Source organism: Mycetomoellerius zeteki, unplaced genomic scaffold (assembly GCF_001594055.1).
Source record: "Mycetomoellerius zeteki isolate Tzet28-1 unplaced genomic scaffold, Tzet1.0 scaffold149, whole genome shotgun sequence".
Taxonomy (NCBI): Eukaryota; Metazoa; Arthropoda; class Insecta; order Hymenoptera; family Formicidae; genus Mycetomoellerius; species Mycetomoellerius zeteki.
Genome location: NW_017256436.1, coordinates 3,741,764 through 3,765,040, shown reverse-complemented (window position 1 = coordinate 3,765,040; position 23,277 = coordinate 3,741,764). Strand labels below are relative to the sequence as shown.

At 34.7% G+C, this 23,277-nt stretch overlaps 1 protein-coding gene across 1 annotated transcript; it reads left to right on the top strand.

The window, feature by feature from the left end:
• The first annotated feature begins 20,154 nt into the window (after positions 1-20,154).
• On the top strand, positions 20,155-22,610 carry LOC108720247 (uncharacterized). Its single transcript, XM_018444141.1, has 3 exons — positions 20,155-20,498; positions 20,578-20,718; positions 20,839-22,610. Exons 1-3 carry the CDS (start codon positions 20,268-20,270, stop codon positions 21,076-21,078), a joined length of 612 nt encoding a protein of 203 aa, XP_018299643.1. The 5' UTR covers positions 20,155-20,267; the 3' UTR covers positions 21,079-22,610.
• Positions 22,611-23,277: the final 667 nt, after the last annotated feature.

Genomic DNA, 23,277 nt, shown 5'->3' with positions numbered 1-23,277 from the left:
TCGTGTAGGTAAGTAGCGCGCGCATTATCTAACAAACCGCGGCTTACGCGAGAGCGAGCACACGAGAGCCGGGCGCTTCGCGATGAAAGGGAAATTCTGCCTTCTGCCCCGCTTCGCGAGATCACGATGCGGTTCCGGTCGTTGATCCTAAGTATTCTCTCGCCCGTGGTAGAGGCGAGCGATCAGCTGCAGTTTACCCTTCCCGCGTATGCTCGGCCGCGCGCTGCTGCTACTACTCTCGGCTTCACCGCTCACCTTCACCTCGTCTCTTACTCAACGATCGTGCGCGGGCCCTCGAGTCTCTCTACCCCCGTTGCGTAATCGCTGCGCACAATCATTACCGAGTCGAATCGTCACTCGAGCGGAATAAGTGCGCACAGAGTCGAAGCCGGTGCGTTACGAGCGTACCGTCATTGGGTACGAAGTTCACGATGACCAAAATGAACACTCGACATTTTCGAGCATCCAAGTCTTTAGTTGGTTAATTAAAAGTTTACTCTAATGTCTAACTTATTTATAACGCGAAAGAATGCTAATATCTTATCGTCAGTTAAAAGTTATAATTAACAGTATCTTTACGTTTAGATCGTTTGAGAAGATATTAGTTCGGGAATTTACCTTTTTTAAATGACAAAAAAGATGCGTCGATATGAAGAGTAGAACTAGCAAGTACTACCTAGGCACGTGCACGCGATAAGATTCAATTAAAGTGGTCTTTAAGCACAGAAAATTAGTGCTAATGACAACATTTAAGCGTCTAACTCGTGCGTTCTAAAACTTCATCATGTGATGAACTATCACGCAAAATGAATGTTGAAAATATTTCACGTGACGGCAAACATTACACTATCTCTCGATTATCGACTTAAAAAACAGCTCTTCCTGTTTCTTGCAATTTTCGAAAATTGCATACGCGGCGTGTTTACTCGCTTATGCGACTCAGGGTTAAGATCGTTTCGATACCGGAAAGCAACATTGGCGTCGCGTCGTTTGCTTATCGGGGCTCGTTTAAGTGCCAACTGTCAAGGACCCGGCCTTATCATTTTTTCGCGTGTTAAGCGGCTCATTAGGCTGGCTCTTTCCGACAAAAAATACTAGTGTTTTCACGTTTCAACTTTTTTTTCGCGCGTATCTCCGATGTCGCTGCTAACGACAGCAGTCACGTCCTTGCGCAGAGTGAACGTTGAACCCCAGTAACGACCAACATAGCCTCTCGAAATCTCGCGTTTTCCGTGAATCATTCGTCACGTATGTAGAATCAGTATCAAAAACCAATTGCTGTTCGTTCAGTCCGGGTCTAAACATAATAAATTTAGTCAAATACAAGACGTATGCGTGTGCATACTTAAATGATAACAAAAAAATATTTCACGTGATTTTTCAAAAATTTTTCTAAAATTTCTTTTCGTGAAATTCATTTGAAGTAATAATAGAAATAAAAGAGAGAAAGAGATAGAGACAGTTCATCAATCTGTCAGAGACTCTTTTTCTTTACTATTAATTTACTATTAATAAAAATTAATGGATAGTGCCCCCCCCCCCCCCATGAGTTAATATGAGATAAATATTTTATGCTTGAATTTAGAGATCGCGCTGTAATACACATATATCCCGCATCGCCTAGATTTGAAGAAGTTGCTGACATATTTAAGAGTAGCTATAACCCTGTCAATGTGTTTCAGTCGAGAGTTAATCTACGCGAGAGAAATGTACCTAGGTATTTTTTTGTAGGCTAACTTTTAAATTTAAGGTATGCAGGTACAAGATAATATCTATACATTATGTTTTATATTATAAACTTAATTTTAACGTCCAGAAGAAATCGGCTTTTCGATACAATGTTTGAAGTACTACTGATTTTAAGAAAACATGGCAACCCAGATAGCACAAAGAGTTTCAAAAAGAATTCAGTGATATATCAATTTTGAATTCATTTTCAGATGCTTTCAGAAAAATTTTCTTTTCAGAAAAAGAATTCTTTTTGCATCTGAAAATGAGCTCAAAATTGATGACATTCGACTGAATACTTTTTAAATTCTTTTGAACTCTCTGTGCTATCTAGGAGAAATGATAATTATTCTACATAATTATACTACATAAATAATAGTTTAACATAAAATAAAATTCGTTCACGAAATGATTAATAAAATTAATTTGAATAATATTTGTAAGCATCAGTGGAAAATCCTTATTGGCTGCGGCACCTCAAACACCAGAGATAATAGTCTCTGAATGTACAGCGCAGTATCATTATTTAACAAAATTATAATCCTTATTTTATCGATAAACATTTAAATGATAACAGCTACGCCAAATTTCTTGAACACATATTGGATCTTTTGTTAGAAAATTTGTCTTTAATCACATAACAATGTGGTACCAGTACAATGGATATTCGGCTCATTTTTCATTAGTCGCGATTTACGAAAACTAAACTGAATAAAAAATTTTCAAAAACTAAGTTGGACGTGGGAGTCGTATAGTGGTCAACTCATTCATCAGACTTAACATTAGATTCTTTTTAATTGGAAACCCTAAACAACATGGTCTACAAAGAAGAACCAACTACACCCCAAGAAATGCAACAACGAATTATTGTAGTGTGTGTCAATAATTTCTCACGTTATTAGAAGAGTAAATTGATCAGAAAAATCTATTACTGCATTGATAGCAATTTGATCACTTTAAGTACCTTTTATGGACATCATTTAATATGCCAATTAATAATAAAATGTAAAAAATAAAATGTCACATAATACATATGTATAAAGTAATATATAAGTTTTATTTAGTATTTTTTATCACTTTTTAGTTTTAATCTTGTTTGATAATCTTGTGTCATGAGTTCTGAACTTGTTTTGAGTTTCTCTATCATATTATGGAAAAAAAGCATACTGAACCCATTTAAAAAAATAAAGATGACCTTGATATCTTCGATACGCCTCTACCTCGACAAAAATTATTATCGCCATATGATAGTCTGCTTTGTACCGTGCAATTTTGGTTACACGAATCTTCTTCTGGACCGTATAGATTCAAAGATATTTAAGGTAATAATGTCATTATTGCCCTACCCTGTATATATACATTACCGCTCATAATTAATTGAATAACAGATATTTTATAATTTAACTCCGATTTTTTTAAAGTATTCAGTGAATAAATTAATGTTATTTGTTATCATTTTAACATTAAAATGACGACAGATAATGTCAACTTATTTGCTGAATAAGTATTTCATATTATTATTAACATAGAATAGTTGACACTACTTGTATTGTATATTGATTGTAATCGTACACGTATTTTAAATTTAAATTAGGCAATGTTCATCGAATTATCTACACCCTTATAATACAAACGTCCAAGAGACATCCTAAAGACGTTCAGAGGATGTCTACGTCCTAAGGACGTTTATCGAATAAAGTGTGCTAAGTGAGCAACTATCCTTAAATCAATATTATATCAAGTATTTTCCATCATTTTGTTTTTCTATTACATATTGTATATAATTATAAATAATAATGATCCATAATTATAATAAATATTAATAAGTGGTAATAATTACAATACATTATAATAAAAAATTAAATAATAGGAAGTACCCAATATAATATCAATTTAAAGATAGTTCAATGAACAATGAATTTCCTAATAATTTAAATTTAGAATAGTACAACCAATGTACAATAAAAGTAGTATCAATTATTCTAATAAAGTGTTATATGTGCTAAGTATAAGTATGGAGCATACTTTTAAAATTGAAGTACAAATAAGCTTTTAAAATTGCAATAGGGTATAAATATTTATCGTTTGGAGTAAAATATAAATATTTGAATAATTATGAGAGGTAACCCAAGCAGCAAAACTAGTCGAAAATATGTTCATTCGACCTCCAGATAAGTCCGAAAGTCTATTGGACCTGATGAACGTCGAATCAACGTCGATCTGACGTAAGTGAGGAATGAAATGAGTAATTTGATGGTATTAATTAGGTAATGGAAAGCACTTCGTCCTATAAGTCATAGTCGGATTTGGACAAATGAACCTAGCAGAAGGTCGAATATCGATAATATTTTGATAATTTTTATCTAATTCTGACTAACTTGTGCCCTCTCGATCTTTTCTTAGCGATTCAGGTCGTCAAGATATCTAGAGATGGCAGCGCTGCACATTTCCATATTAATATGTCTAGACGGATAACCATGCCACAGCCATATAACATACGTGTGATATGGTTCCAACTATCCATAGAAGGTTGGAATAAAATATTAAGAATCCATCTCCGATTTTGAAACTGAATATCGTGATATATGACAGAAATATAAATGCAAAAGAAGGTTTTCTGTACAGATTTTTATTTTGTTTCGCTAAAACCAACGCGCCTTTAAAAATAAATAATTTAAACAATAATTAATTAATCGTTAATTAGTTGACAACAATATGTTTTGCACTTAGAGAAGAACAATAAAAATATTTTAATCTCGCATTTAGGTTAACAGAGTAGTGAAATAGATATTTTTTTCAATTTTTGATCATTCCGAGAGATATAATATGATTTATTTTATAATGCATAATTTTGGAAAGCATTTTAATATATCATGGCGAACAGAACAATTCTCGTAATAATGGCTGATTTAACGTTTTCGTTTGAATTTCGATCTGTAGGTCGAATTTCTTTATTGTGAAGGTCAAATGCCTAACTTTGAGGGCAAATTTCCTTAATCAGGGCATTTTTACTTCCAAATCGTTGACTTTGAGGGCGGACTTATCTTTCAATAAGATCATTCTGACTAACAAGTCCAATTTCCCTATTTATAAGTTAGATCGATTTCAAAGTCGAGATCTCTGGATCGATATCAAAATCGATACATAACCAAAATGTTACGCAGAAAGAAAAACGCGTTCTCCATGATCGAACGATCTTTCGAGACTTCTTTAGTCAATATGAGATCTGTTTTCCATGGATGAACTAGTGTACACTTTTGGAACTTAAAGTGAGAAAGATGTATGTTTGATATTTGTCGAAAGTGAGAAAGAGTTCTAGTGCAGTCTAGTGCAGGAAACAGACCAATTGAGTAGGAAATAGCTAATGTCATGAACAAAGATCTTATGAAATTTGCGCAGCAAACAGAAGTTGACACAATAATAATAGATGGCAAATTTCAATAAGGTCTAAGACTAATAATTATCCTTCAGGACAATTTTGCTGGGCATTTCGACCTAATCTTGGATCAATTTCCTTCACAGGTCATTTTCCGTGGTAATCTCAACTTTGTAGTTAGCTTCCAACACGCGCCGATCGTGAGGTTTATTTCGTACCTTAAATAGTTCTTATTAGTCAAGTTAAATACAAAGGACTTTTATCTAAGGCAAAAATTAGATAATTCTAACCAATTAAGTCATATCGCCTATGAGGTTGAAATTAAGTAATACAACCAGGTCATATTTCCTTCAAACGAAATTCTAATTTTGACTTATCTAAGTTAAATTGATTTTGAAGGCGCATATTTAATAAAAATTTGGTCATTTATAAGCTAATGTATAACTTTAAAGTCACTGAACTTTAAAGGCATTTCGTAGATTTAAACTTCGTAATTTTCGACCTGTAAACAAAACTTCAAACGATATTTGACTTTTAAGACATTTTTTATGTCAAGAACTGGTAATTTTTTACTTCATTAGGGCGACCTGACTTTGATTTGGTCAAAATACCCTGCTTTGCTGCTTGGGAATGTATATACAGATTAAGGAATTTAGATTATATAGTAACTTTTTTTATTTATTTGGTAAAGAAGAATGCATTTCTTAATACATATAAGAATACGTTGTTCTTTAATAAATAAATATAAATATAAAAAATACAGATAGTACATAATAAGTAAAACGATTTTTAAAATCTTAATTATAAGAAGCGAGATGGCGTATTTTTCTTGATGTTTACAACTCATTAAAATCGATCGAATCATTAAAAATTGCTCAATTCGATTGATACATGCAAAGAAACGAAGAAGTTATCGATAAATCAGTGGATAATTTTATGTGCAAATGTTTTTAAATTGTTAAAATCTTATGATGAAAATATATAGTATCCTATCGATCTCATTCCTACCTTTACAACTCGATAAAATACATCTAATTTATCGAATATTGTATACTAAGGGCACAGTGTCTCTCTCTTTCTCTCTCCGAAAATTCCATATACTGAGAGAAAAAAATATCTTGATGCACAAACATAAGTTATTAGGACCCACCAAATAAATAATTTTCTTGTATTGAGTAAATTCTTTTTTTATCAACATTTTTTTTCAGTTTCATGGAATCTTCGAAGATACTGTACCCTTAATATACTATGTTCGATAAATCAATTGTATTCTCTTCACTAATAAAAATATACTTTGATACAAAAAATATTACTTAACACAAAAAAAATTATTTATTCGATGGTTCCTAATAGCTTCCTTTTTATGAAGATACTTAATTGTTTTCTCAATGTAATATATTCCTGAAATAACGCGATTAAAATTAGCATAGTGATTAGCACGATTGTAAGATATCTTTCGATTAAATGATCAACAAGATTAATCGTAACGATAATTGCCTCGTTAGATCCTGAATATTTCAATGTACGTCTACAGCAATATTGATTGAACGTTGATGTATTAAATTATGTAAATATATGAAGTATACATAGAAAAAAAGTATCATTATTTGAATCCACATTGATTTTTCAAAGTTACATATCTATATAAATAGTGAAAAAATGATTATTTAAAACATCACAAAAAATGCGAAATAAAGTGTGTGTGTGTGTGTGTATGTATGATGTTCTAACATTAAAAAATTAATTAAAATCTCTCTAGCTTTTATTTTTATTAAGAGCTTTCATTAAAAATAAAAATTTCTTAAAAAAAAGTAGAATAAATTCATATTATTTATATTTATAAAAGAAAATTAAATTTATATTATTTTTCCTTAGAAAATGTTTATTTCCATCATTGTTATTAAATAATTCAGAAATATCGATATATTTCAACGATTGACAATGATGACGATGAGGAACGAGTATAACGGAGCGCCTCGTTATCGTTATCAGCGCGTTCTCCGCTGACAAACATCGGTTAGTTGCCCCGCGTGAAAATACACAATTGTTATCGTAACGTACGAGAATAACGTTTATGGGTGGTACGATGGCAGCGTCGACCAATAAAAACCGTCGTCGTGGTGCCTTACCCCCGTACACGTGACCCCACAAGCCGTTACTACGTCATTATCGCCGCTGACCTCGTGAGGGCAAAATAATACGTGATATTTAATAATAATACGTTGGCCGACCGAAACATGCCAACATATTTTTTGCGCGCGCACTATCGAACGTGCCCTCGTGGGCTGATTATCTCGACGTGCCGTAAATCATCCGATGGACCATCAACTCCACGTGGCACGGCGACTTAGGGATGGTTACAACGCATTTTGATTTTGACGGCCCAGATCACGCGTCAAGTAATAATTAGCGCTAATTTTTATAAACCTGGCCTTAGAAAAATTTAATATTATATCAGATTCAATATTAGATTTAATATCGATGTATCATTTCATTCTTAGAGTTTAAAATTAAGTATTAAATTAGCTTGTAATTAACTATTTATTTTGAATATTAGAAACGTTGCTGTTAGTGTTTTTAATATTCAAAATAAGTAATTAATTATTAATAACCAATTTAATACTTTCAATATTAATTTCTCTAAGGGTAAATAGATTTTATTAGAAAGGTATATTTGATGAATATAAAAGGTTTGTCGTTGAGGATTCGTAGTCAAACATTGCTTATCTTATACTTTACGCTTAAGTTTTTTAATAAGAAATATCAAATCAATAGTAAGTAAATTTATAGCTGAATATGAATTCGGAAAGATCGAAGATAAAAATACTTTTATGATGTCGTAAATATTTTAAGTAATATATCCCTACATTAATTAATATCTTGGTCATATAAATAATATAAATAGAACTTACAGAATGAAAAATTATCGAAGAAGTCTTTTTGAATCGTTCGGGAAACTGAAAAAAAAAAATCATTTCTTAATTTAGTAAAATAATATCTCCCCGAAATATTTACAAATATTACATATTGTAACTATAAATGTAAAATTTATACTTATATTTATCTAACAAGAAAATTTTTAAACAAAGTACACACAATTAAATATAAAGTTAATTTTTAATTTCCTATTACAATATACAATGTTTTTAATAATTTATTAACACATTTTATACTTAGAAATAATTTAAAGTAAAAGTATAAAAGTGTCCTGTACACAAGTACCGCCATCATACAAGACTATTTTGAAATAATTTGTACCAAGGCAAAGCCGATAAAGAAATCATGTACTAGTTGACAATACATGCATATATTTTTTGTAAAAAACATATTATAAATGATTTTATTAAATTCAAATATTTATAATATTAATTTTCCTTTTTTTTTAATAAATTTTAAATAGAGTCATACGATTGCAATAAAAAAATGATTACATAAAAATAAGAAATCTTTATACAATATTTAATAGTTTTAATCAGATATTCTTGTTTAATTTTATTAAATATTATTTTACTAAAATTATACCTGCTGTTATATTTTAATATTCCCAATATTTCCGTATTTGAAATCAATATCTTTTAACTTAAATAATTTTTTATTTCTTTATTACATTTTCTTTTTGTTAAATAATACTTCATAATTTTTGTCAATATTGAACACTGGTACGTTGTGATACCGCACCAACAGTTGGTCATGTCAATCATCTCGTTATATTTAGACTCCTAGAATCGACTTTTGATGAAATAAAAACGTAAACATTCTTATTATCACTCTATATTTATAATAATATGTCTTGTTAAAATACGCAATCATGTTCCACTTTGAAAATTCGATACTTTCAAATTACCGATTGAGTACGAGTATCGAATACTGGTACTTCAAGCATTTTCAGGCAGATAAGATCAGTCTACTTGGATTTTAATGTTATCCACTGCAGAGAGATATCTGAGTCATAAAAGTGGCGAAAAGATGGAGTTTGAAAGTGTATTCTATGCCTCTTTTGTCAAAGTAATATCGACATAACTCTGCGTTCGTATAAATGTTTTCGTTTGTTACCAGGGAAACTATTCCTTCGAGTACTTTCAATGTGCTTCGTGCAAAGCAAGTTGTGACAAACGAACATAAAAAATCATCTATCTTACTTGCAAAGGTAAAATATATAACTTTCCGTTAACTCAATATCCATACATTTGTTTTTTCGCGAAACAAATAATCAACGTTAATTTTCTGGTTTCATTATTTATGATGAGATTACTGTTAAGTAAGAATTAAATCAAGGCATATTTGTTATCGGAATTTCTTAAATATAATACCATCCATAAATTCTTGATTTTATTCAATTAAAAGAAAGCGAAATAACGAATATATCTTAAGAAATCGACGGAAAATTTTTAATAAGCAGAAATTATATTTTTCTTACCGCACACATATAAATTCATTTTAAAATAGAATACAAATTATTATATATGTGTATAATATTTGTAATATATAATTATTTACATAATATTATATATGTATAGATATATGCTATATATATTCTTTGTATATATGTTGTGTATATATATATATGTGTGAACTTTATGTAAATTATGTGTGAAGCTATGTGAAGCTAAACAAAGAAGTTTATAATTTATAATGAGCAAAATCCGGCTCTTATAGCACTATTTAGCAAAAACATAATTTTTTACATCTAATTTTTTAAAATAAAAGTTTAAAAGTTTTACAAAACTGAAATCTACTGAAAAGTTAATAAGTTTTATGCCAAACCAAAGTCGTTAAATATTATGTTAACAGGCAAAAATCTAGATATTGACGTTACGTATACTACATTTTCGATTTACGCGTATCATCAAACAGCATCGTTATAAGTATGTCAGAGCCAAAAGCGAATTTATCGGCAGCGATCGTATTCCTTATCGCGACTGCCGCAGGCGTACAAGTCCCACAGGTGAAATGATCAAAGTTCGCTATGGTACCGCGCCACTCGTGCCTGTCCTCGTCAATTTACACGTAATATGTCACGTAGAAGGTACGGAATTGCTGCGGGGCGTCTTTGATCTCTCCAGCTCACGCGGTCCCTCCGGACCCCACCGTACCCCTGTCCACCTTCTGAAAACCTACCCTTCCGAGTCACGCGCCACGTATGCGCCAAGGCGGGATGGCAAAATCCAATTTTATTATTTGCACGCTTAGACGCAGCCGAATTACATGATCGCACGCGAAAATTCACCCCTCCGAGTATATTCTGCGAGCAAGGTGCAAAATTTTCTTATTTTTTTTGCAAGAAAATCTCCACTTTGTACATCAAAGTGCGTGTACTATATTTTATACAAATAAAAGTCGAACATATGTTCTTTGCATAAGTTAGGAACAATTATTTAATCATGCAAATGTATAATTATGTGCGTTTTATTGCTGATATTCATACTTTTCTTAATTTCTTATGTTCAAACAAAGTAAACGATTTATATGTTTAATTTTTTACGTTCAAAAAAAGCAAATGGTTTATATTTTTTAAATATTTAGATAGAGGAAATACTTATACGTATTTATTCCACTTTACTTGTATAATTCATATTTTATCTCACATTTTTTTAAATTTTCTCAACTATAAAATTTTTTATCTGAAGCAAAATAAGTACTGAAAAAGATGACAAAAAATTATGAAAAATATAACTTGTATATTCACACAGATTGGACATCTTCTAACCTTAAATTAATGAATTTCAGATTTAATAGAGTATCTCTTAACAAAAAATTTGAAAACGCGCTGCGTCAAAGATCCAAATAATAAGGGTGGAATGAAAACGGAAAAAATCGTAGGATAATGTTCCGACTTGCTGATTCGTACTTGCAGCGGTCATAGATCATTCTATTGTGCTAAAGGGGGTGTGTACACACATTATAACAGAAGTACAATAGCGATCGCCGATGTGTACACACAGCGGGGACGGCGGCGACACAGAATGTGCGGTGTTTGGTCTCCATTAATTTCGGATCGACTGCAGGCCACCTATCTCTCTTTTTTTTTATGAAGCCCATATGTCTGCCGTGCGTCGCGTCCCCGTGCTCATTTGTCAGTTTGCAATCTGCCGCTCCGTTGCGATTTGATGGCGACAGTCAAAACACGCCAACACGTTTTTCAGCAAACGGCAAACGCGCCACATTCTCGAATCTTGAAATTTCAAGTGTCAGCGAGGGGAAAAAATGGCATTTTTATCGCGCAAAATCATGAGAGCTTGTCATATACATTATTTGTTCACTTTTTTTGCAAATTCTTTTCGCGTTTGTAAGTCGTTCTATACAACGGACTATATATAATAATAAATATATTAATGTTCAACATAGGTATCGATATACCTATCATATTATTAATCACATAAAGAAAAATGTTTCTCAAATAATAATTATCTCAATAATTATTTCAAATTTTTATGATAATCGCTAAATATCATGAAATATATAAACTTCCGTCGACCATATAGAATTTTGCACCTTCCGTCAACAACCTGAGTTTTAGAGCTTCAGCGCAGATTTTTATGTTGTTCCGAACTATATAAAAATCTTATATAATTATGAAAGCTTTAACAATTAGTTTTTACTGTTATAGAAGTCGAATGTGTTTTACTTATTTTTTACAGATTTCAATTTATCTACCAGGGTATTTTTAAATAATATCTCATATAAAAATGTAAGAAAATATTGTAATATACGTTACGTATATGGTAGAGTTCTCTTGTATTTTCGTATACGATACTTTTCAAAAATAAGGAATTTTTGGAAAAATAAGGAACTTTGAATTCGAAATATCGACTGTACTTTCAAAGTTCTGCCCGACGAAAGGTTAAAGAGATATTTTTATACTAATCAAACAAATAAAACACTCGAATAATAATTATCTTATTATTACTTAAAATTATCTTTATCATTATTTAAAATATTTAGTCGCAAGGTATCATAAAATTATAGTATATAATTCGATTTGATAAAGAGATATTTTTACAAAAAAAGATGTGAATCTAACGATAGTAATCGATAAATTAAAGTCAAGATTGGTTCCAATTGTTTTTCATTTTAGCCACACATATACATAGTAATGTATATTTTTATGAAATAACATCGAAAACTCTCACAATAATGAGAATAAAACGATATATCTCCCTCGATATCAATAAGTCAATGAAGCATCGGACCGTATCATTATCTCGCGGGCGAGAGATCGCGTAATGTACGAACAGTGACGTAGAAAATTGCGGTGCTATTCTACGAGAAGAGCCGAGGAGGGGTGCTACGGTGAAAGCAGAGTTGGCAGGAAATACCGAAGGGCGAGAAGGGTGCGGGCATCCCCATAGCGCGTATAATATCAATGGACGATGGCTGAATGGCGATGATCGCGTCACATTAGCAGTCGAGCGTTCTATGAGCCACTGCCACATCGCGATAGCTATATGTATATGTGCAAAGACCCATGATGCATATATACACTATATCCTAGTGGTGGCGATGTCACCCCAACAGCGTGCGATGCCTTCAGATGTAAAATAAACGATACCTAATTATACGCGGCCCGTCTGTGTGAAAAGGGCCGGCCGACGGAAGGACCCCGCAAGTGCGTGCGAAGGTGGCCGCCTGCTTAATGGGATTACAAAATTACAATTTAGATTGATCGCTCCGCATGATATTTATGAGCTATACGAGCAGGAGTGCTCGTGAATATTTCGATATTGTTTCCGCCGTATTGATATCTCCGTTCAACTCCTCTCACGCCAGATAATGTCAGTAAAATTTATGACGGGTCTTTAAATGCAATTTCTTTTGTTTCGCTGTGACAATGATAATTTGTTTTAGATCATTTCTGTTTCAAACATCGATTAAAGATTGGAGGATACTTTAAAGAGATCCTAAGTTAAAGATCGAACTCTTATAGGAGTATATCGTATGTGTGTAAATCCCATTGAATTGGTAAATCAATGATAGTATACTAAAGATTGTTATCGTTGATTTACCAATTCAATGGGATTTACACACATACGATTTATAGAACATTGATACATTATATACTACAGCAATGCCGCACGCACATATACGCATAAATTTTCATACAGAATTTTCGTATTAAATTAGGTGTCTAAGTCTAAATTCTAAGAACTCGACATTCTTCATGTACTAGTCTGGAGAGTGGATTCCAATTTTATAAATGTAAATTGCAGAGTTTTTATAAGCAAATATTATCACTTGATGGTTTTAGATATTAGAATAAAAAATAATAAAGATCTGAGTTTCAAAAATTTTGTTTGTTCTCAGCATAAACTCCACTCATCAGACTAATATTAATGCGTATACTTTAATTCTGTGGAAAAAGATTCCCAAATCTGTCAAAGTGTGTAAAAATCCTTTACGAAAATTATTGCTTTTAATCGGTAAAACTGTCAACTATATGGGTCAATTCTAAGCAGAATCGTAAGACTCGTAATGTGTTCTCGTAAAACTTGTAAGAACTTATGACTAGTATTCTAATTTTATGCGTATGTATCGTAAAATGTATCGATTATATATATTCGTAAATATCTACTATTTCTTGTAAATTTTATGGCTAGTAAGAAGAAATATTAGTATATTAGTAGAAGTATAAAGGTATAAACACTTAAAAATTCTTACAGGAATATGTTACGAGTCTTACGATTCTGCTTAGAATTTAGGCATTAGAATCCCCTTAAGTACCATTTGTTCGCTAGAATTTACAAAAGTTTGATAACATCCTTTCTGACATTTTAGCTTGTGTCAAGTATCGACGCTAACTGCTAAATATTCCCTTTTTTCTATAAGTATTATTTTTAATGTACTTCAAGAGAAAGTGCAAACATCTTTTGTTACCGAGTTTAATATTTTTCCGTGCAGCCATGCAAAAATCTCACTATAGTGACGACTTCGACATCTGGATGTAGCTCGTAATATATGGAGGTGTCTGCGTGACAACGCTCGCATTTTTTTTACCCAGCTTCGTGGGCTGCCAAGGGGGTGAGCTTGCCGTGGGTGTGCCGGGCGATGATTAATTAGCGTTTGATGAATATGTATGAGAGAAAGGCGACCGCGACTCTGACGTATGTATACACGTATACTTGCGCGAGAGCACGCGCGTATACATATATGCGTATGTTACGTTGTCGGGTACATCCCTCGCGTTACAATAACGCCCCCTTCGCCTACCTCGTTTCAACCCCGACCGCCGTCGCTCCGTGTTTCACCTCGACGGATTCTGCGAGTCCTCCGTGAGCTGTTTAACGATTCGTTCCCCCATGCGAGGTAACGCTGGTTAACGTTGCGCGATGATCTACGTCGTCTCTATGAATTTACGTAAAAAAAATCACATCACCGAGAGAAAAAAACCGTTAAAAAATAATGTCGTATATTACAAGTTTACTATTTCCAATTATTTAATATCTGTAATAACGAATGTTTCGCATAATTACACAAATATTTTTTACGTTTTTTTCTTTGCTATTTTTTATTATATAAATAAAATATAGGAATACGTCGTGCAATTGTGTGAAATACGATATATCATATTATTTCACTCTGAAAATAGTTTAGTAATGGTTGCAATTAAAAATTAGAGAGTGTCGTGCGTGCTTTCTGTTACGCATATATTTGAATCGGCGGATTAAAAACTCTCTGTATCGATATATGGATATTTCCGATCGAATAAGCATTCGATGGACATTCGTCGGCGAGATACGCGTTGTTTTCGCATCGGGGTGAAATATCAGGCGCAAGTGGCGGGCGAGAGGGGGTCGAGGGGTTTAGATTTCGCCAAAACGCGAGGCTGAAAGGCAACGCGGTGCGCGGATTGTTCGCGCCGCGAAGAGAACAATGCAAACAATGGCCGGGACGTAGCGCTGCGGTGAGCCCGGGCTTACGCGGCGAATACAATTACATTATGAACCCGATTACCATTTAAATGGAAACAAACGTGAAATGCTAAAATACACCAGCGAGCCCGCCCGCGCAACGCACGAAACCGCGCAAGCACCCCCCTCGATCATCGGTATGCAAATTGTGCACGAGCATTGTATACGAAATGTTCTATACTTACCGAAAAATATTTCACGCACGAATTCTTTGATGAATACGGAATCGAGCTTTTTCTTAACAATAATACTGCTCAACTAATTCAATTTATATACAAGAATACAAAATTATTTTTCTTTCCAAGCAAGAATCTATCGCACGATAATTTATACTAATTTATGTCAATTATACCAATTCATATTTATATTTGCACACACAAATATATATTAAAACAAAGAGCCTCATTCGGTTAGAACTAGATCTTTGTGCCTAATAATATTTCTGCGTGAATTTATATCTATACATTTTCCAATTCTGGGTTATTTGTCAATCATGAAACGTAATCTCAAATTGCAATGGGGACAGTAATATCACAAATTAAATTAATTACCAATTGATTCCATTGTGATATCAATATCGGTCTATTTTCTTTATAACACTTATTATTATAAATTACAATCGTTCAATTTATGTTCATGTGGCCCAATTTTTTAAAATAAATTACAAAAAATGAATGTAATATTTTACTTGATAATCATACTAAATCGCGTATGAAGAATAAGTTGACTATGTGATGTGATAAATCGTAAGACGGAACGTTTAACGTGACCTATCGACGCCCCGACTCTAATTATTATGCACTTAATTTTCTAATGAAGCGCATCGAGCGAGGGTCGTGGAAAACGGCGCGCTCGTGCACTGATTTCACGGGCCACCTGTCGCACCGACGCTTCATCCGCCCTATTCGTTTTGTCGCATCGGTCACGCAGGGTGTAAGACATTATTTTACGCGGAGGGTGAGCGGACCGCACCATGGAAACTCTCTAGCTGACTTATTTATGAAAATCATAAATGGAAACTTTACTTTTGCTGCAATCTAATTTTTTACTATACGTATACCAATTATTTCTCTTAATATTTCTTTTTTGTATTGGAAGATGTATCATTTACAAAAAGTAGAATAAAGATTTTCCTACTTATATTTAGAATTTAGGATAAAGTACACACACTTAGATGAACCTTCAAAATTAATACACATACTTAAATATCCATATAATCATAAAAGTCCATATATACTGATGAGAAGAAGATATCGACAAGCAATTAAAATTATCAAGTTTATGATACGAAATGTACAATCAATATTGTATAAAATTCGAATCTACAAGACTTAACTCTTCTATCAATGCATAATTTTTCTTTTTCGCTATCGTGCTGACAACTTTTTCTACTAAAAATATAAAAGTGAAAACGAGATAAAGTCCGTGCAAAATTGTTCTTTATTCAAAGGATTTGTGGTATTACACGAAACTCGCATAAAAATATAAAAGTTTTTACCGTTTTTAATTCGAAATCGGTACCCGGGTACCCGTGCACTGGCAGAAGAGTTAATGATACATATGTAAAAGCCAAAGATTTAATTTATAACTTCTGACATTAAAAACAGAGGATACGTCATCCTGGATAACGTATTCTCGATTTCGAATGTACGTTTGTGACGGGGAGTGGCGTTTGGTTAAATCAGTTCGTATGTTTCCCAACAAGACCACGCTAACCTTTACCAGTTCTCGTCATCATCTGTCGCCGTTTGAACACAATGCCAGAGAAACGACAAATATGTCAGGTCGCGAGGAAATAAAGGGAAGCGCGGCTGAGCGTCGGAACGCCCCTTGGACTCAATCGATTAGAAGTGTCCACCTTCTTAGGAGTGAACTGCTCGCACCACCAGTTCGACCAATTCGATCAGTTTTTTTTCCTCCCGATTCGACGCCCAATTCGATCGATCTTTCGAACGAGAGACACCGGTTGACGACCAAACGGGAACGATCGTGGAAAAAAATTAAGTGGAAGTAAGAGATGTTGACAAATCTCGACGACTACTCTTCCCGGCGCAGCATCATCGTGGAACAGACGGTCGTCGACAAAAAGGGGGTGACTAGGGGGTAGGTGAATCTCTCCCTTAGATAGATAGGTAGGTGCGGTCAGTGTCACGAGGGCTCACAAAGGCTGACCGCCGGTAGGGACATTCAAATGGTAATCGGCTCGCGCATCTAACGTACACCGACGCGCCCTACCCAACCCCGCTTCAAGGGGGTGCGAGAACGGGCGCACCCCTCGACACACAGCCGAGCACATTCGCACTAGAATCAAGCCAAATATTGGCAATATCATCCCCTGGCATTGTCCCTCGCCGCGACCTGCCTCCTGCCGCCACCACTGTCGGTGGGAAACGATGTCCATTTGAATGCACGATTCCATTACCGATGCCGGTATATCGGCCCGAGAATATTACTGGATTAGGATTTAAAGGGAAGCAGAATCTCAGCGCAGTCGTAGAAACTCGGTCATTTCTACGGAATATGCCACATTGCTGCATGGTATAATAATAAACACGATAGAGTCGAAAAAGTAAAAGACAGGTTCACGCTTTGTCTTCGTATTTTTCATTCATTGTTTACATAAGTAATTTTAATTTATAAAACTTTTAAAAAATTATTAAGAATATAAAGATAACGAGATTTGAGAAATCATATGTAAGAAGAATATTATAAATATTTCACGTAATTAAACATGCTATTTTTAATAAAGTATAATATACATTAAATTTTTTAATTAGAAATTATACTTATATATATATTTTAACTATATATATAGTTAAAAAAATTTTTTTTACAATTTTTGTATAAAATATTACAAAAATTAATTTCAAAAATTATTTCATTTTTTGTCATCTGAACAATGTAACTGTAATATCACAATATCGATAATTAACGTAAGTTAATTATTAATTCGCTTTTCCGAAAAATATATAAAATTATAGTCATTACCGCAATCACGTATCTTGCTTAATTAGCGTCATTTCGGTCGGAGCACACTTGATGCGCTTATGATAGTCGACTGTAATCCGATTCAGGTCGTTGCGCCGATTATCTCGTAAAACGCGCTGCCGGGATTCACGATACGGACGAGCGGACGGACAAACGCGTCCGTTTGACGTTCACGAATAGATCTGTGCGATTCGCGATCGCTGTTGATTCAGGGTGAGCAACGTCGCACGTGTGCCAGTGTAGACGCACGCAAAGCTCCCGCAACCCGAACTTCAGCACGCGCCACGATTACGCGATTACGCGATTACGCGTGTCGTCTCCCCATCGTACAGCCCGGGCTGACACCCCGAAGGAGAGATCGAACAAGCAATGACGCGGAAGATGATTCGCTCCCTCCTATCATCCACGAAGAGCGAATCTATGTTAGCGAAATAAACCGGCATCTGCCAAGAAAAAAGAGGCACCACTTTTTCATAGCGTTCGAGATCCATTTATCTAATAATATCAGGATCATACTAACAGATTCAATACTAACAATTAACAAATACGAAATGATAGATATTATTTTTCTTTGTCACAATATCTTCAATATAAAATTTTTCTAAATATTCACGTAGATTAAGAAGAATAAAATGAAAGATTGATAATAATTTATCTATAGTAAGAACGCGCAAGAATTCCTACCAAAGAGTGAAATATTATTTTCTCTTCATGCGTCTCAAAATCCAAGACGCAAGGATGCATTTAAAATAACATGCGTGCGTACTGACCGGGATTTTGCACATCGCCTACGCAGCGCAGCGGGAATTAAAGGACAGGCAGGAGGGAGTGATACGTACCGTCGGCACGAGTCGACACGTGGCGGTAGCGCTTTATACAAACAGCATTATGCACGCTGGCGCTAACATAAATTACTGCGGGTTTAATATTGGACGTCGGCGTTGGCCGTGGCCGACCACCTCCTGAGCAAAATACGTTAAATGCGGGAAGAGCCCGGATGTGTAACCACGATTCGCGATTTCTCGGTTTACTCGAGGAATTTCTCGAAGACCCAATACCGAGCACACAAATAGTAACAATTACATGTATTGCAATACGAATATATATGTATATATATATATATATACAATATTACATATGTAATTACGAAAAAATGCATTGACATGTATTACATACGTAATATATGTATATCAATGCTTTTTCTTCTGTGACTTTTTTGTTCTAAACACTGTAGATTAGTTCATACTAAACTGCTATAAACTAGTTTGCATTTATTAAATTCAAATATTTTACTAGTATTTCTATCCCTGTTTCTAATAAAATTCATTTCTGCCGGATGCGACATCGATCAGATGAATTCGAACAAACACGAAAGAAAAGGCTTATGAATGGTATTACTCGTGAAAAGCCTCGGCCGAATTTCATAGTAGGTTCTTTCACGACACAAAAGCGTGAAAGACTTCGGAAAACTTTGAGAGCTCAGGAAATATCCAAATACCACCGCGAAAGCGAGAACGAGCGGAAGAAACGATAAGTGGACACCCCGTGAAGAGTGATGCGATACAGGCCGTTCGCATGGGTTAAGGTCGGTTTCGTTTATGAATGAGGATCGAAATCCACGCAAGTCGCATGTTGACTCGAGTGTTGCTCTCTGCAGTAGAGTCTCGTCTTAATCCCGAAGAAGCAGAGTGCAAGACCGGATGTGGCCTCTTGAATCCCGAACGGATTGGCATTGTTTACTATGGATTTACACGAAATGAGAAAGTGTTAAGCGTATAAAAACAGTGGCTGCTATGAGAATAAAAGCATATCGAACACCATTTTGATTAATTAGAAAAATATTATAAAAACAATAAATTAAATATTAGAACAATATTAAAACCAATATGAGAAGGCATATAAAAATAAATTTGAGGTAAAATAATTTCGATCCTCTCTACTTCTCGTTTTCAATAGCAAATAAAAAATGTGGAAAAAGTTTAAAAATATGAAATCCTAGACATAAAATCGTGGAATGTCTACGAGGTAGAAATTTAACTTTAATTTTTATGTCTATGATAAAAATATTTGTGTCTATAGTAGAAATTTAATTGAAATCTTTAAAACATATGAATAATCGATAATTCTATTTCTTTTTGCATACTTCTCTCAATAAATTACTCGAATGATTCACTGACGGGACTTTGCTCTTAACTCACAAAGACATTAGGATTACAGCATGTCACGATTAAAAAATTAATGCGTATGTACATCTTATATTCTCAAACATAATGTTGGAACAGGTTCACGCTATAATGGCTCATACATTCTACGTTCGGAATCCTTATCCTGTACCGGATATCTCCCGGGAAGGAGCATGGATATCACGTGGGCCTGTGTTGGGAGATAAAGTCTCGCCATTGGATAAAAATTGGAACGTCAAATTGGGCGCTCACGAGCGTCTCTTCGCTCATCACACTCTAAACAGCATTCGCAGGGATCGCCGACTCGTCAGACCGCAGGTTTCAATATTCGATACTGAAAGTAAAACTTTCTATTATATTACAATTTTTGTCAATTTTTGCATAACTGCTTTTACAGGTTCCACATGACGCCCTCGATCTAGCGTTAAACAGCGTTTATGCTCACAGTCGAGACACTCTAGTTTCGAAGATGTACGTGCCCATCCAGCCGGAAACGCTCGGGAGAGAAACTTGGCGTGTCTTACGAAACGAGATTAAGGTATTTGTAAGTTACAAAAAACGAATTAAATATAATTAAGTTGAATTACATCTACAAACGCGTTATTAAACAATAAAAAATGTTAATGTGAAAAATAAAGGGATATTTGAACATTTTTAGATTTTACCGGAACCATCTAAATCAGATAGACCGATGCACGTGAGCGGTCATCCGGACGAGGAACTTAAATCGGTAGTTCGGACACCTTTATCGGCGGATAAATCGAGGTGTCATAGCGGGCCAACTTTACCGCGGAGAATTCATCCGAGCAGCGTGAAATTAAATATCGAGGGTCCTCATATGGACCAATCGAATCCCGGATACAGTCGCAAAATCGACGGAACTTTTTACAGTATTTAAACACGGATTTGGGCGGTGTTTGAGCGGCACGCTTGGAGAACGTTCGGATTAAGCTGAAACCTGCAATTCGCCGAATGAAGCTCCCGCTTTTACAAATACCATTATCGCTATTGGCATAATCTGGCGAGATTTACGTTTTAGAACCCCGAGAAGCAACGAATCGTCATCGTGACTGTAATGTAGACACGAAATTGATCATATTAGAAAACTATTGTTTACTTTACGAAAAAGCGTATGATTAAATCGCGTCAATTGTCGCCATTATTTCGTAACATGAAAAAGTATCTATAATCTATGATCTATCGATTATCCTATCTATCTATGCTAATCTGATCATGTTGACAAATTTATCCAGTGGTTCACGAATTTGTCTTAGCTATCGTGAACGGAGATCTCCCGATTGCATTTTCGCCCCTTTGACAATTCGAGGCAGCCCGAAGATCGGCAGAAGCGTGAGTCAGTGCACACCAACTTCTCACTGCTCAACTCAGCAGTGAGCTGAAGGGACAGAATGTCCCATTACTCGGGTAATCCTTGTTTGTAATAAACCAGCACCCCGCTGCCAGGTCGGGGTGACAGTGGAGCCACCCTCGCCGAGGGCTCGCGCGAAGGAGGAGTCATCTCCGCACGCATATGCTCCTCATGAAATATCATTTATGTTTCTCACCCCGCGCGCAAACGTCTATCTTGCGACCCGTTTGACCCGGCTCGCAACCCTCCGATATCCTCTCTGCCAGGCCGGAATAGGCAGCACGATCCTTATACATACGTCTAATCCGGCCATGATTGCCCCGCCGACCGCCTCGTCACGAAAACTCCACCTCGGCTATGAGATGTAGTACGCTCTACCCTTCCTCCGTCTGACCCTATTCTTCTAGCGCCTTTAAAACACTTTTTGACGAACCTCGCAACGGTACGAGGTGATGAATTTTTTGCGCTCGTGCGCAATTTCCCTTCATCGTTTTTGTATTAAAAGTTAACAGGGTTTCAGCCTTATCGTGGATATACGGCTGTTACAATCTACGTCGAATTTATTATCTGCATTTATTACAGTTGTATGCTAATATGCGGATATCTCGTTTATAATTATTTCGATTATAATATCGTAAACTCGACGGTCCCGATGATGATTTTTCTGTGGATTACATTGCGGCGCATGACTATTGACAAGGATTCTTTTTCTTCTCAAATACAATGGTAGAGAAAGGCACCAGAGCTATAAGGGTAGAACAATCTCAGACGGTCGTCAGGCAACGAGCGAGGTTACCAGCCAATTACTTGGCTGAACGGTTTTATTTGTATTTAATTCTTATTTAATTTACTTTTTATGGTCGTGCGCGCGCGTTTTGCCGCCGCCATTAAGGAAATGGAAGGCTTCTTCGTCATTGCAAATTAACGGCCAGTCACAGTCTATCCTGTCAAATGCAATCAATGTAGGTAAAAATGCGATCAATTGCACGACATGGTACTCAACAATGGAATTGACAGTTCATAAACATGTTAAATTGCTACTGCAATTTGTAATAAAACTGATCAAACGGAAATAATCAATATAATTAAATAAAAAATCATTTAATGACAAAAATAGGATTTATATTAATTATTAAAATAATGCTAAAAATTAATTTTAATCAATACGACATTATTTTTAAAATATATGTTTACACAAGTAATGACTCAGCAATGAAACTGCTGTCGTATAGATCACATTCGAACTGACTCCGCTCTAGTTATTCAATTCTTTCACGCGTATGCTTTTCCAGAAGGAAATTCTGCGTGAAAGTCGAAGCAAAGTCGCATTGATCCCTCCAGGATGAAGCTGTTATTCCACTGAACTTGTTACGTTATATTTATCAGCGCAGTGCACACTGGCACTACCCGTCGGGTTTTATCGTTTCTTTTGGATTTCGTTCTTCCACCGTCGTTTCAGCTAAATAGCAAAGCCACAAATGACACAGCGAATAATAAGCAACACATTATAAATTAATCTGAAGTCATATATTATATAATTTCTATTTTAATTCCATTCCTTCTTTCAAATTGGTAGGACATTTTTTATAATTTTATATATTATACTTAAAAAAATTTCAGTGCTCGGAAGTTGGAGAAAAAATTTTTCCAAAATTACCAAAACTTAATAAACAATCTAATAATAGCATTTCAGAAAATTACCAGAAGTGAATAAACCTGAGTTAAGTG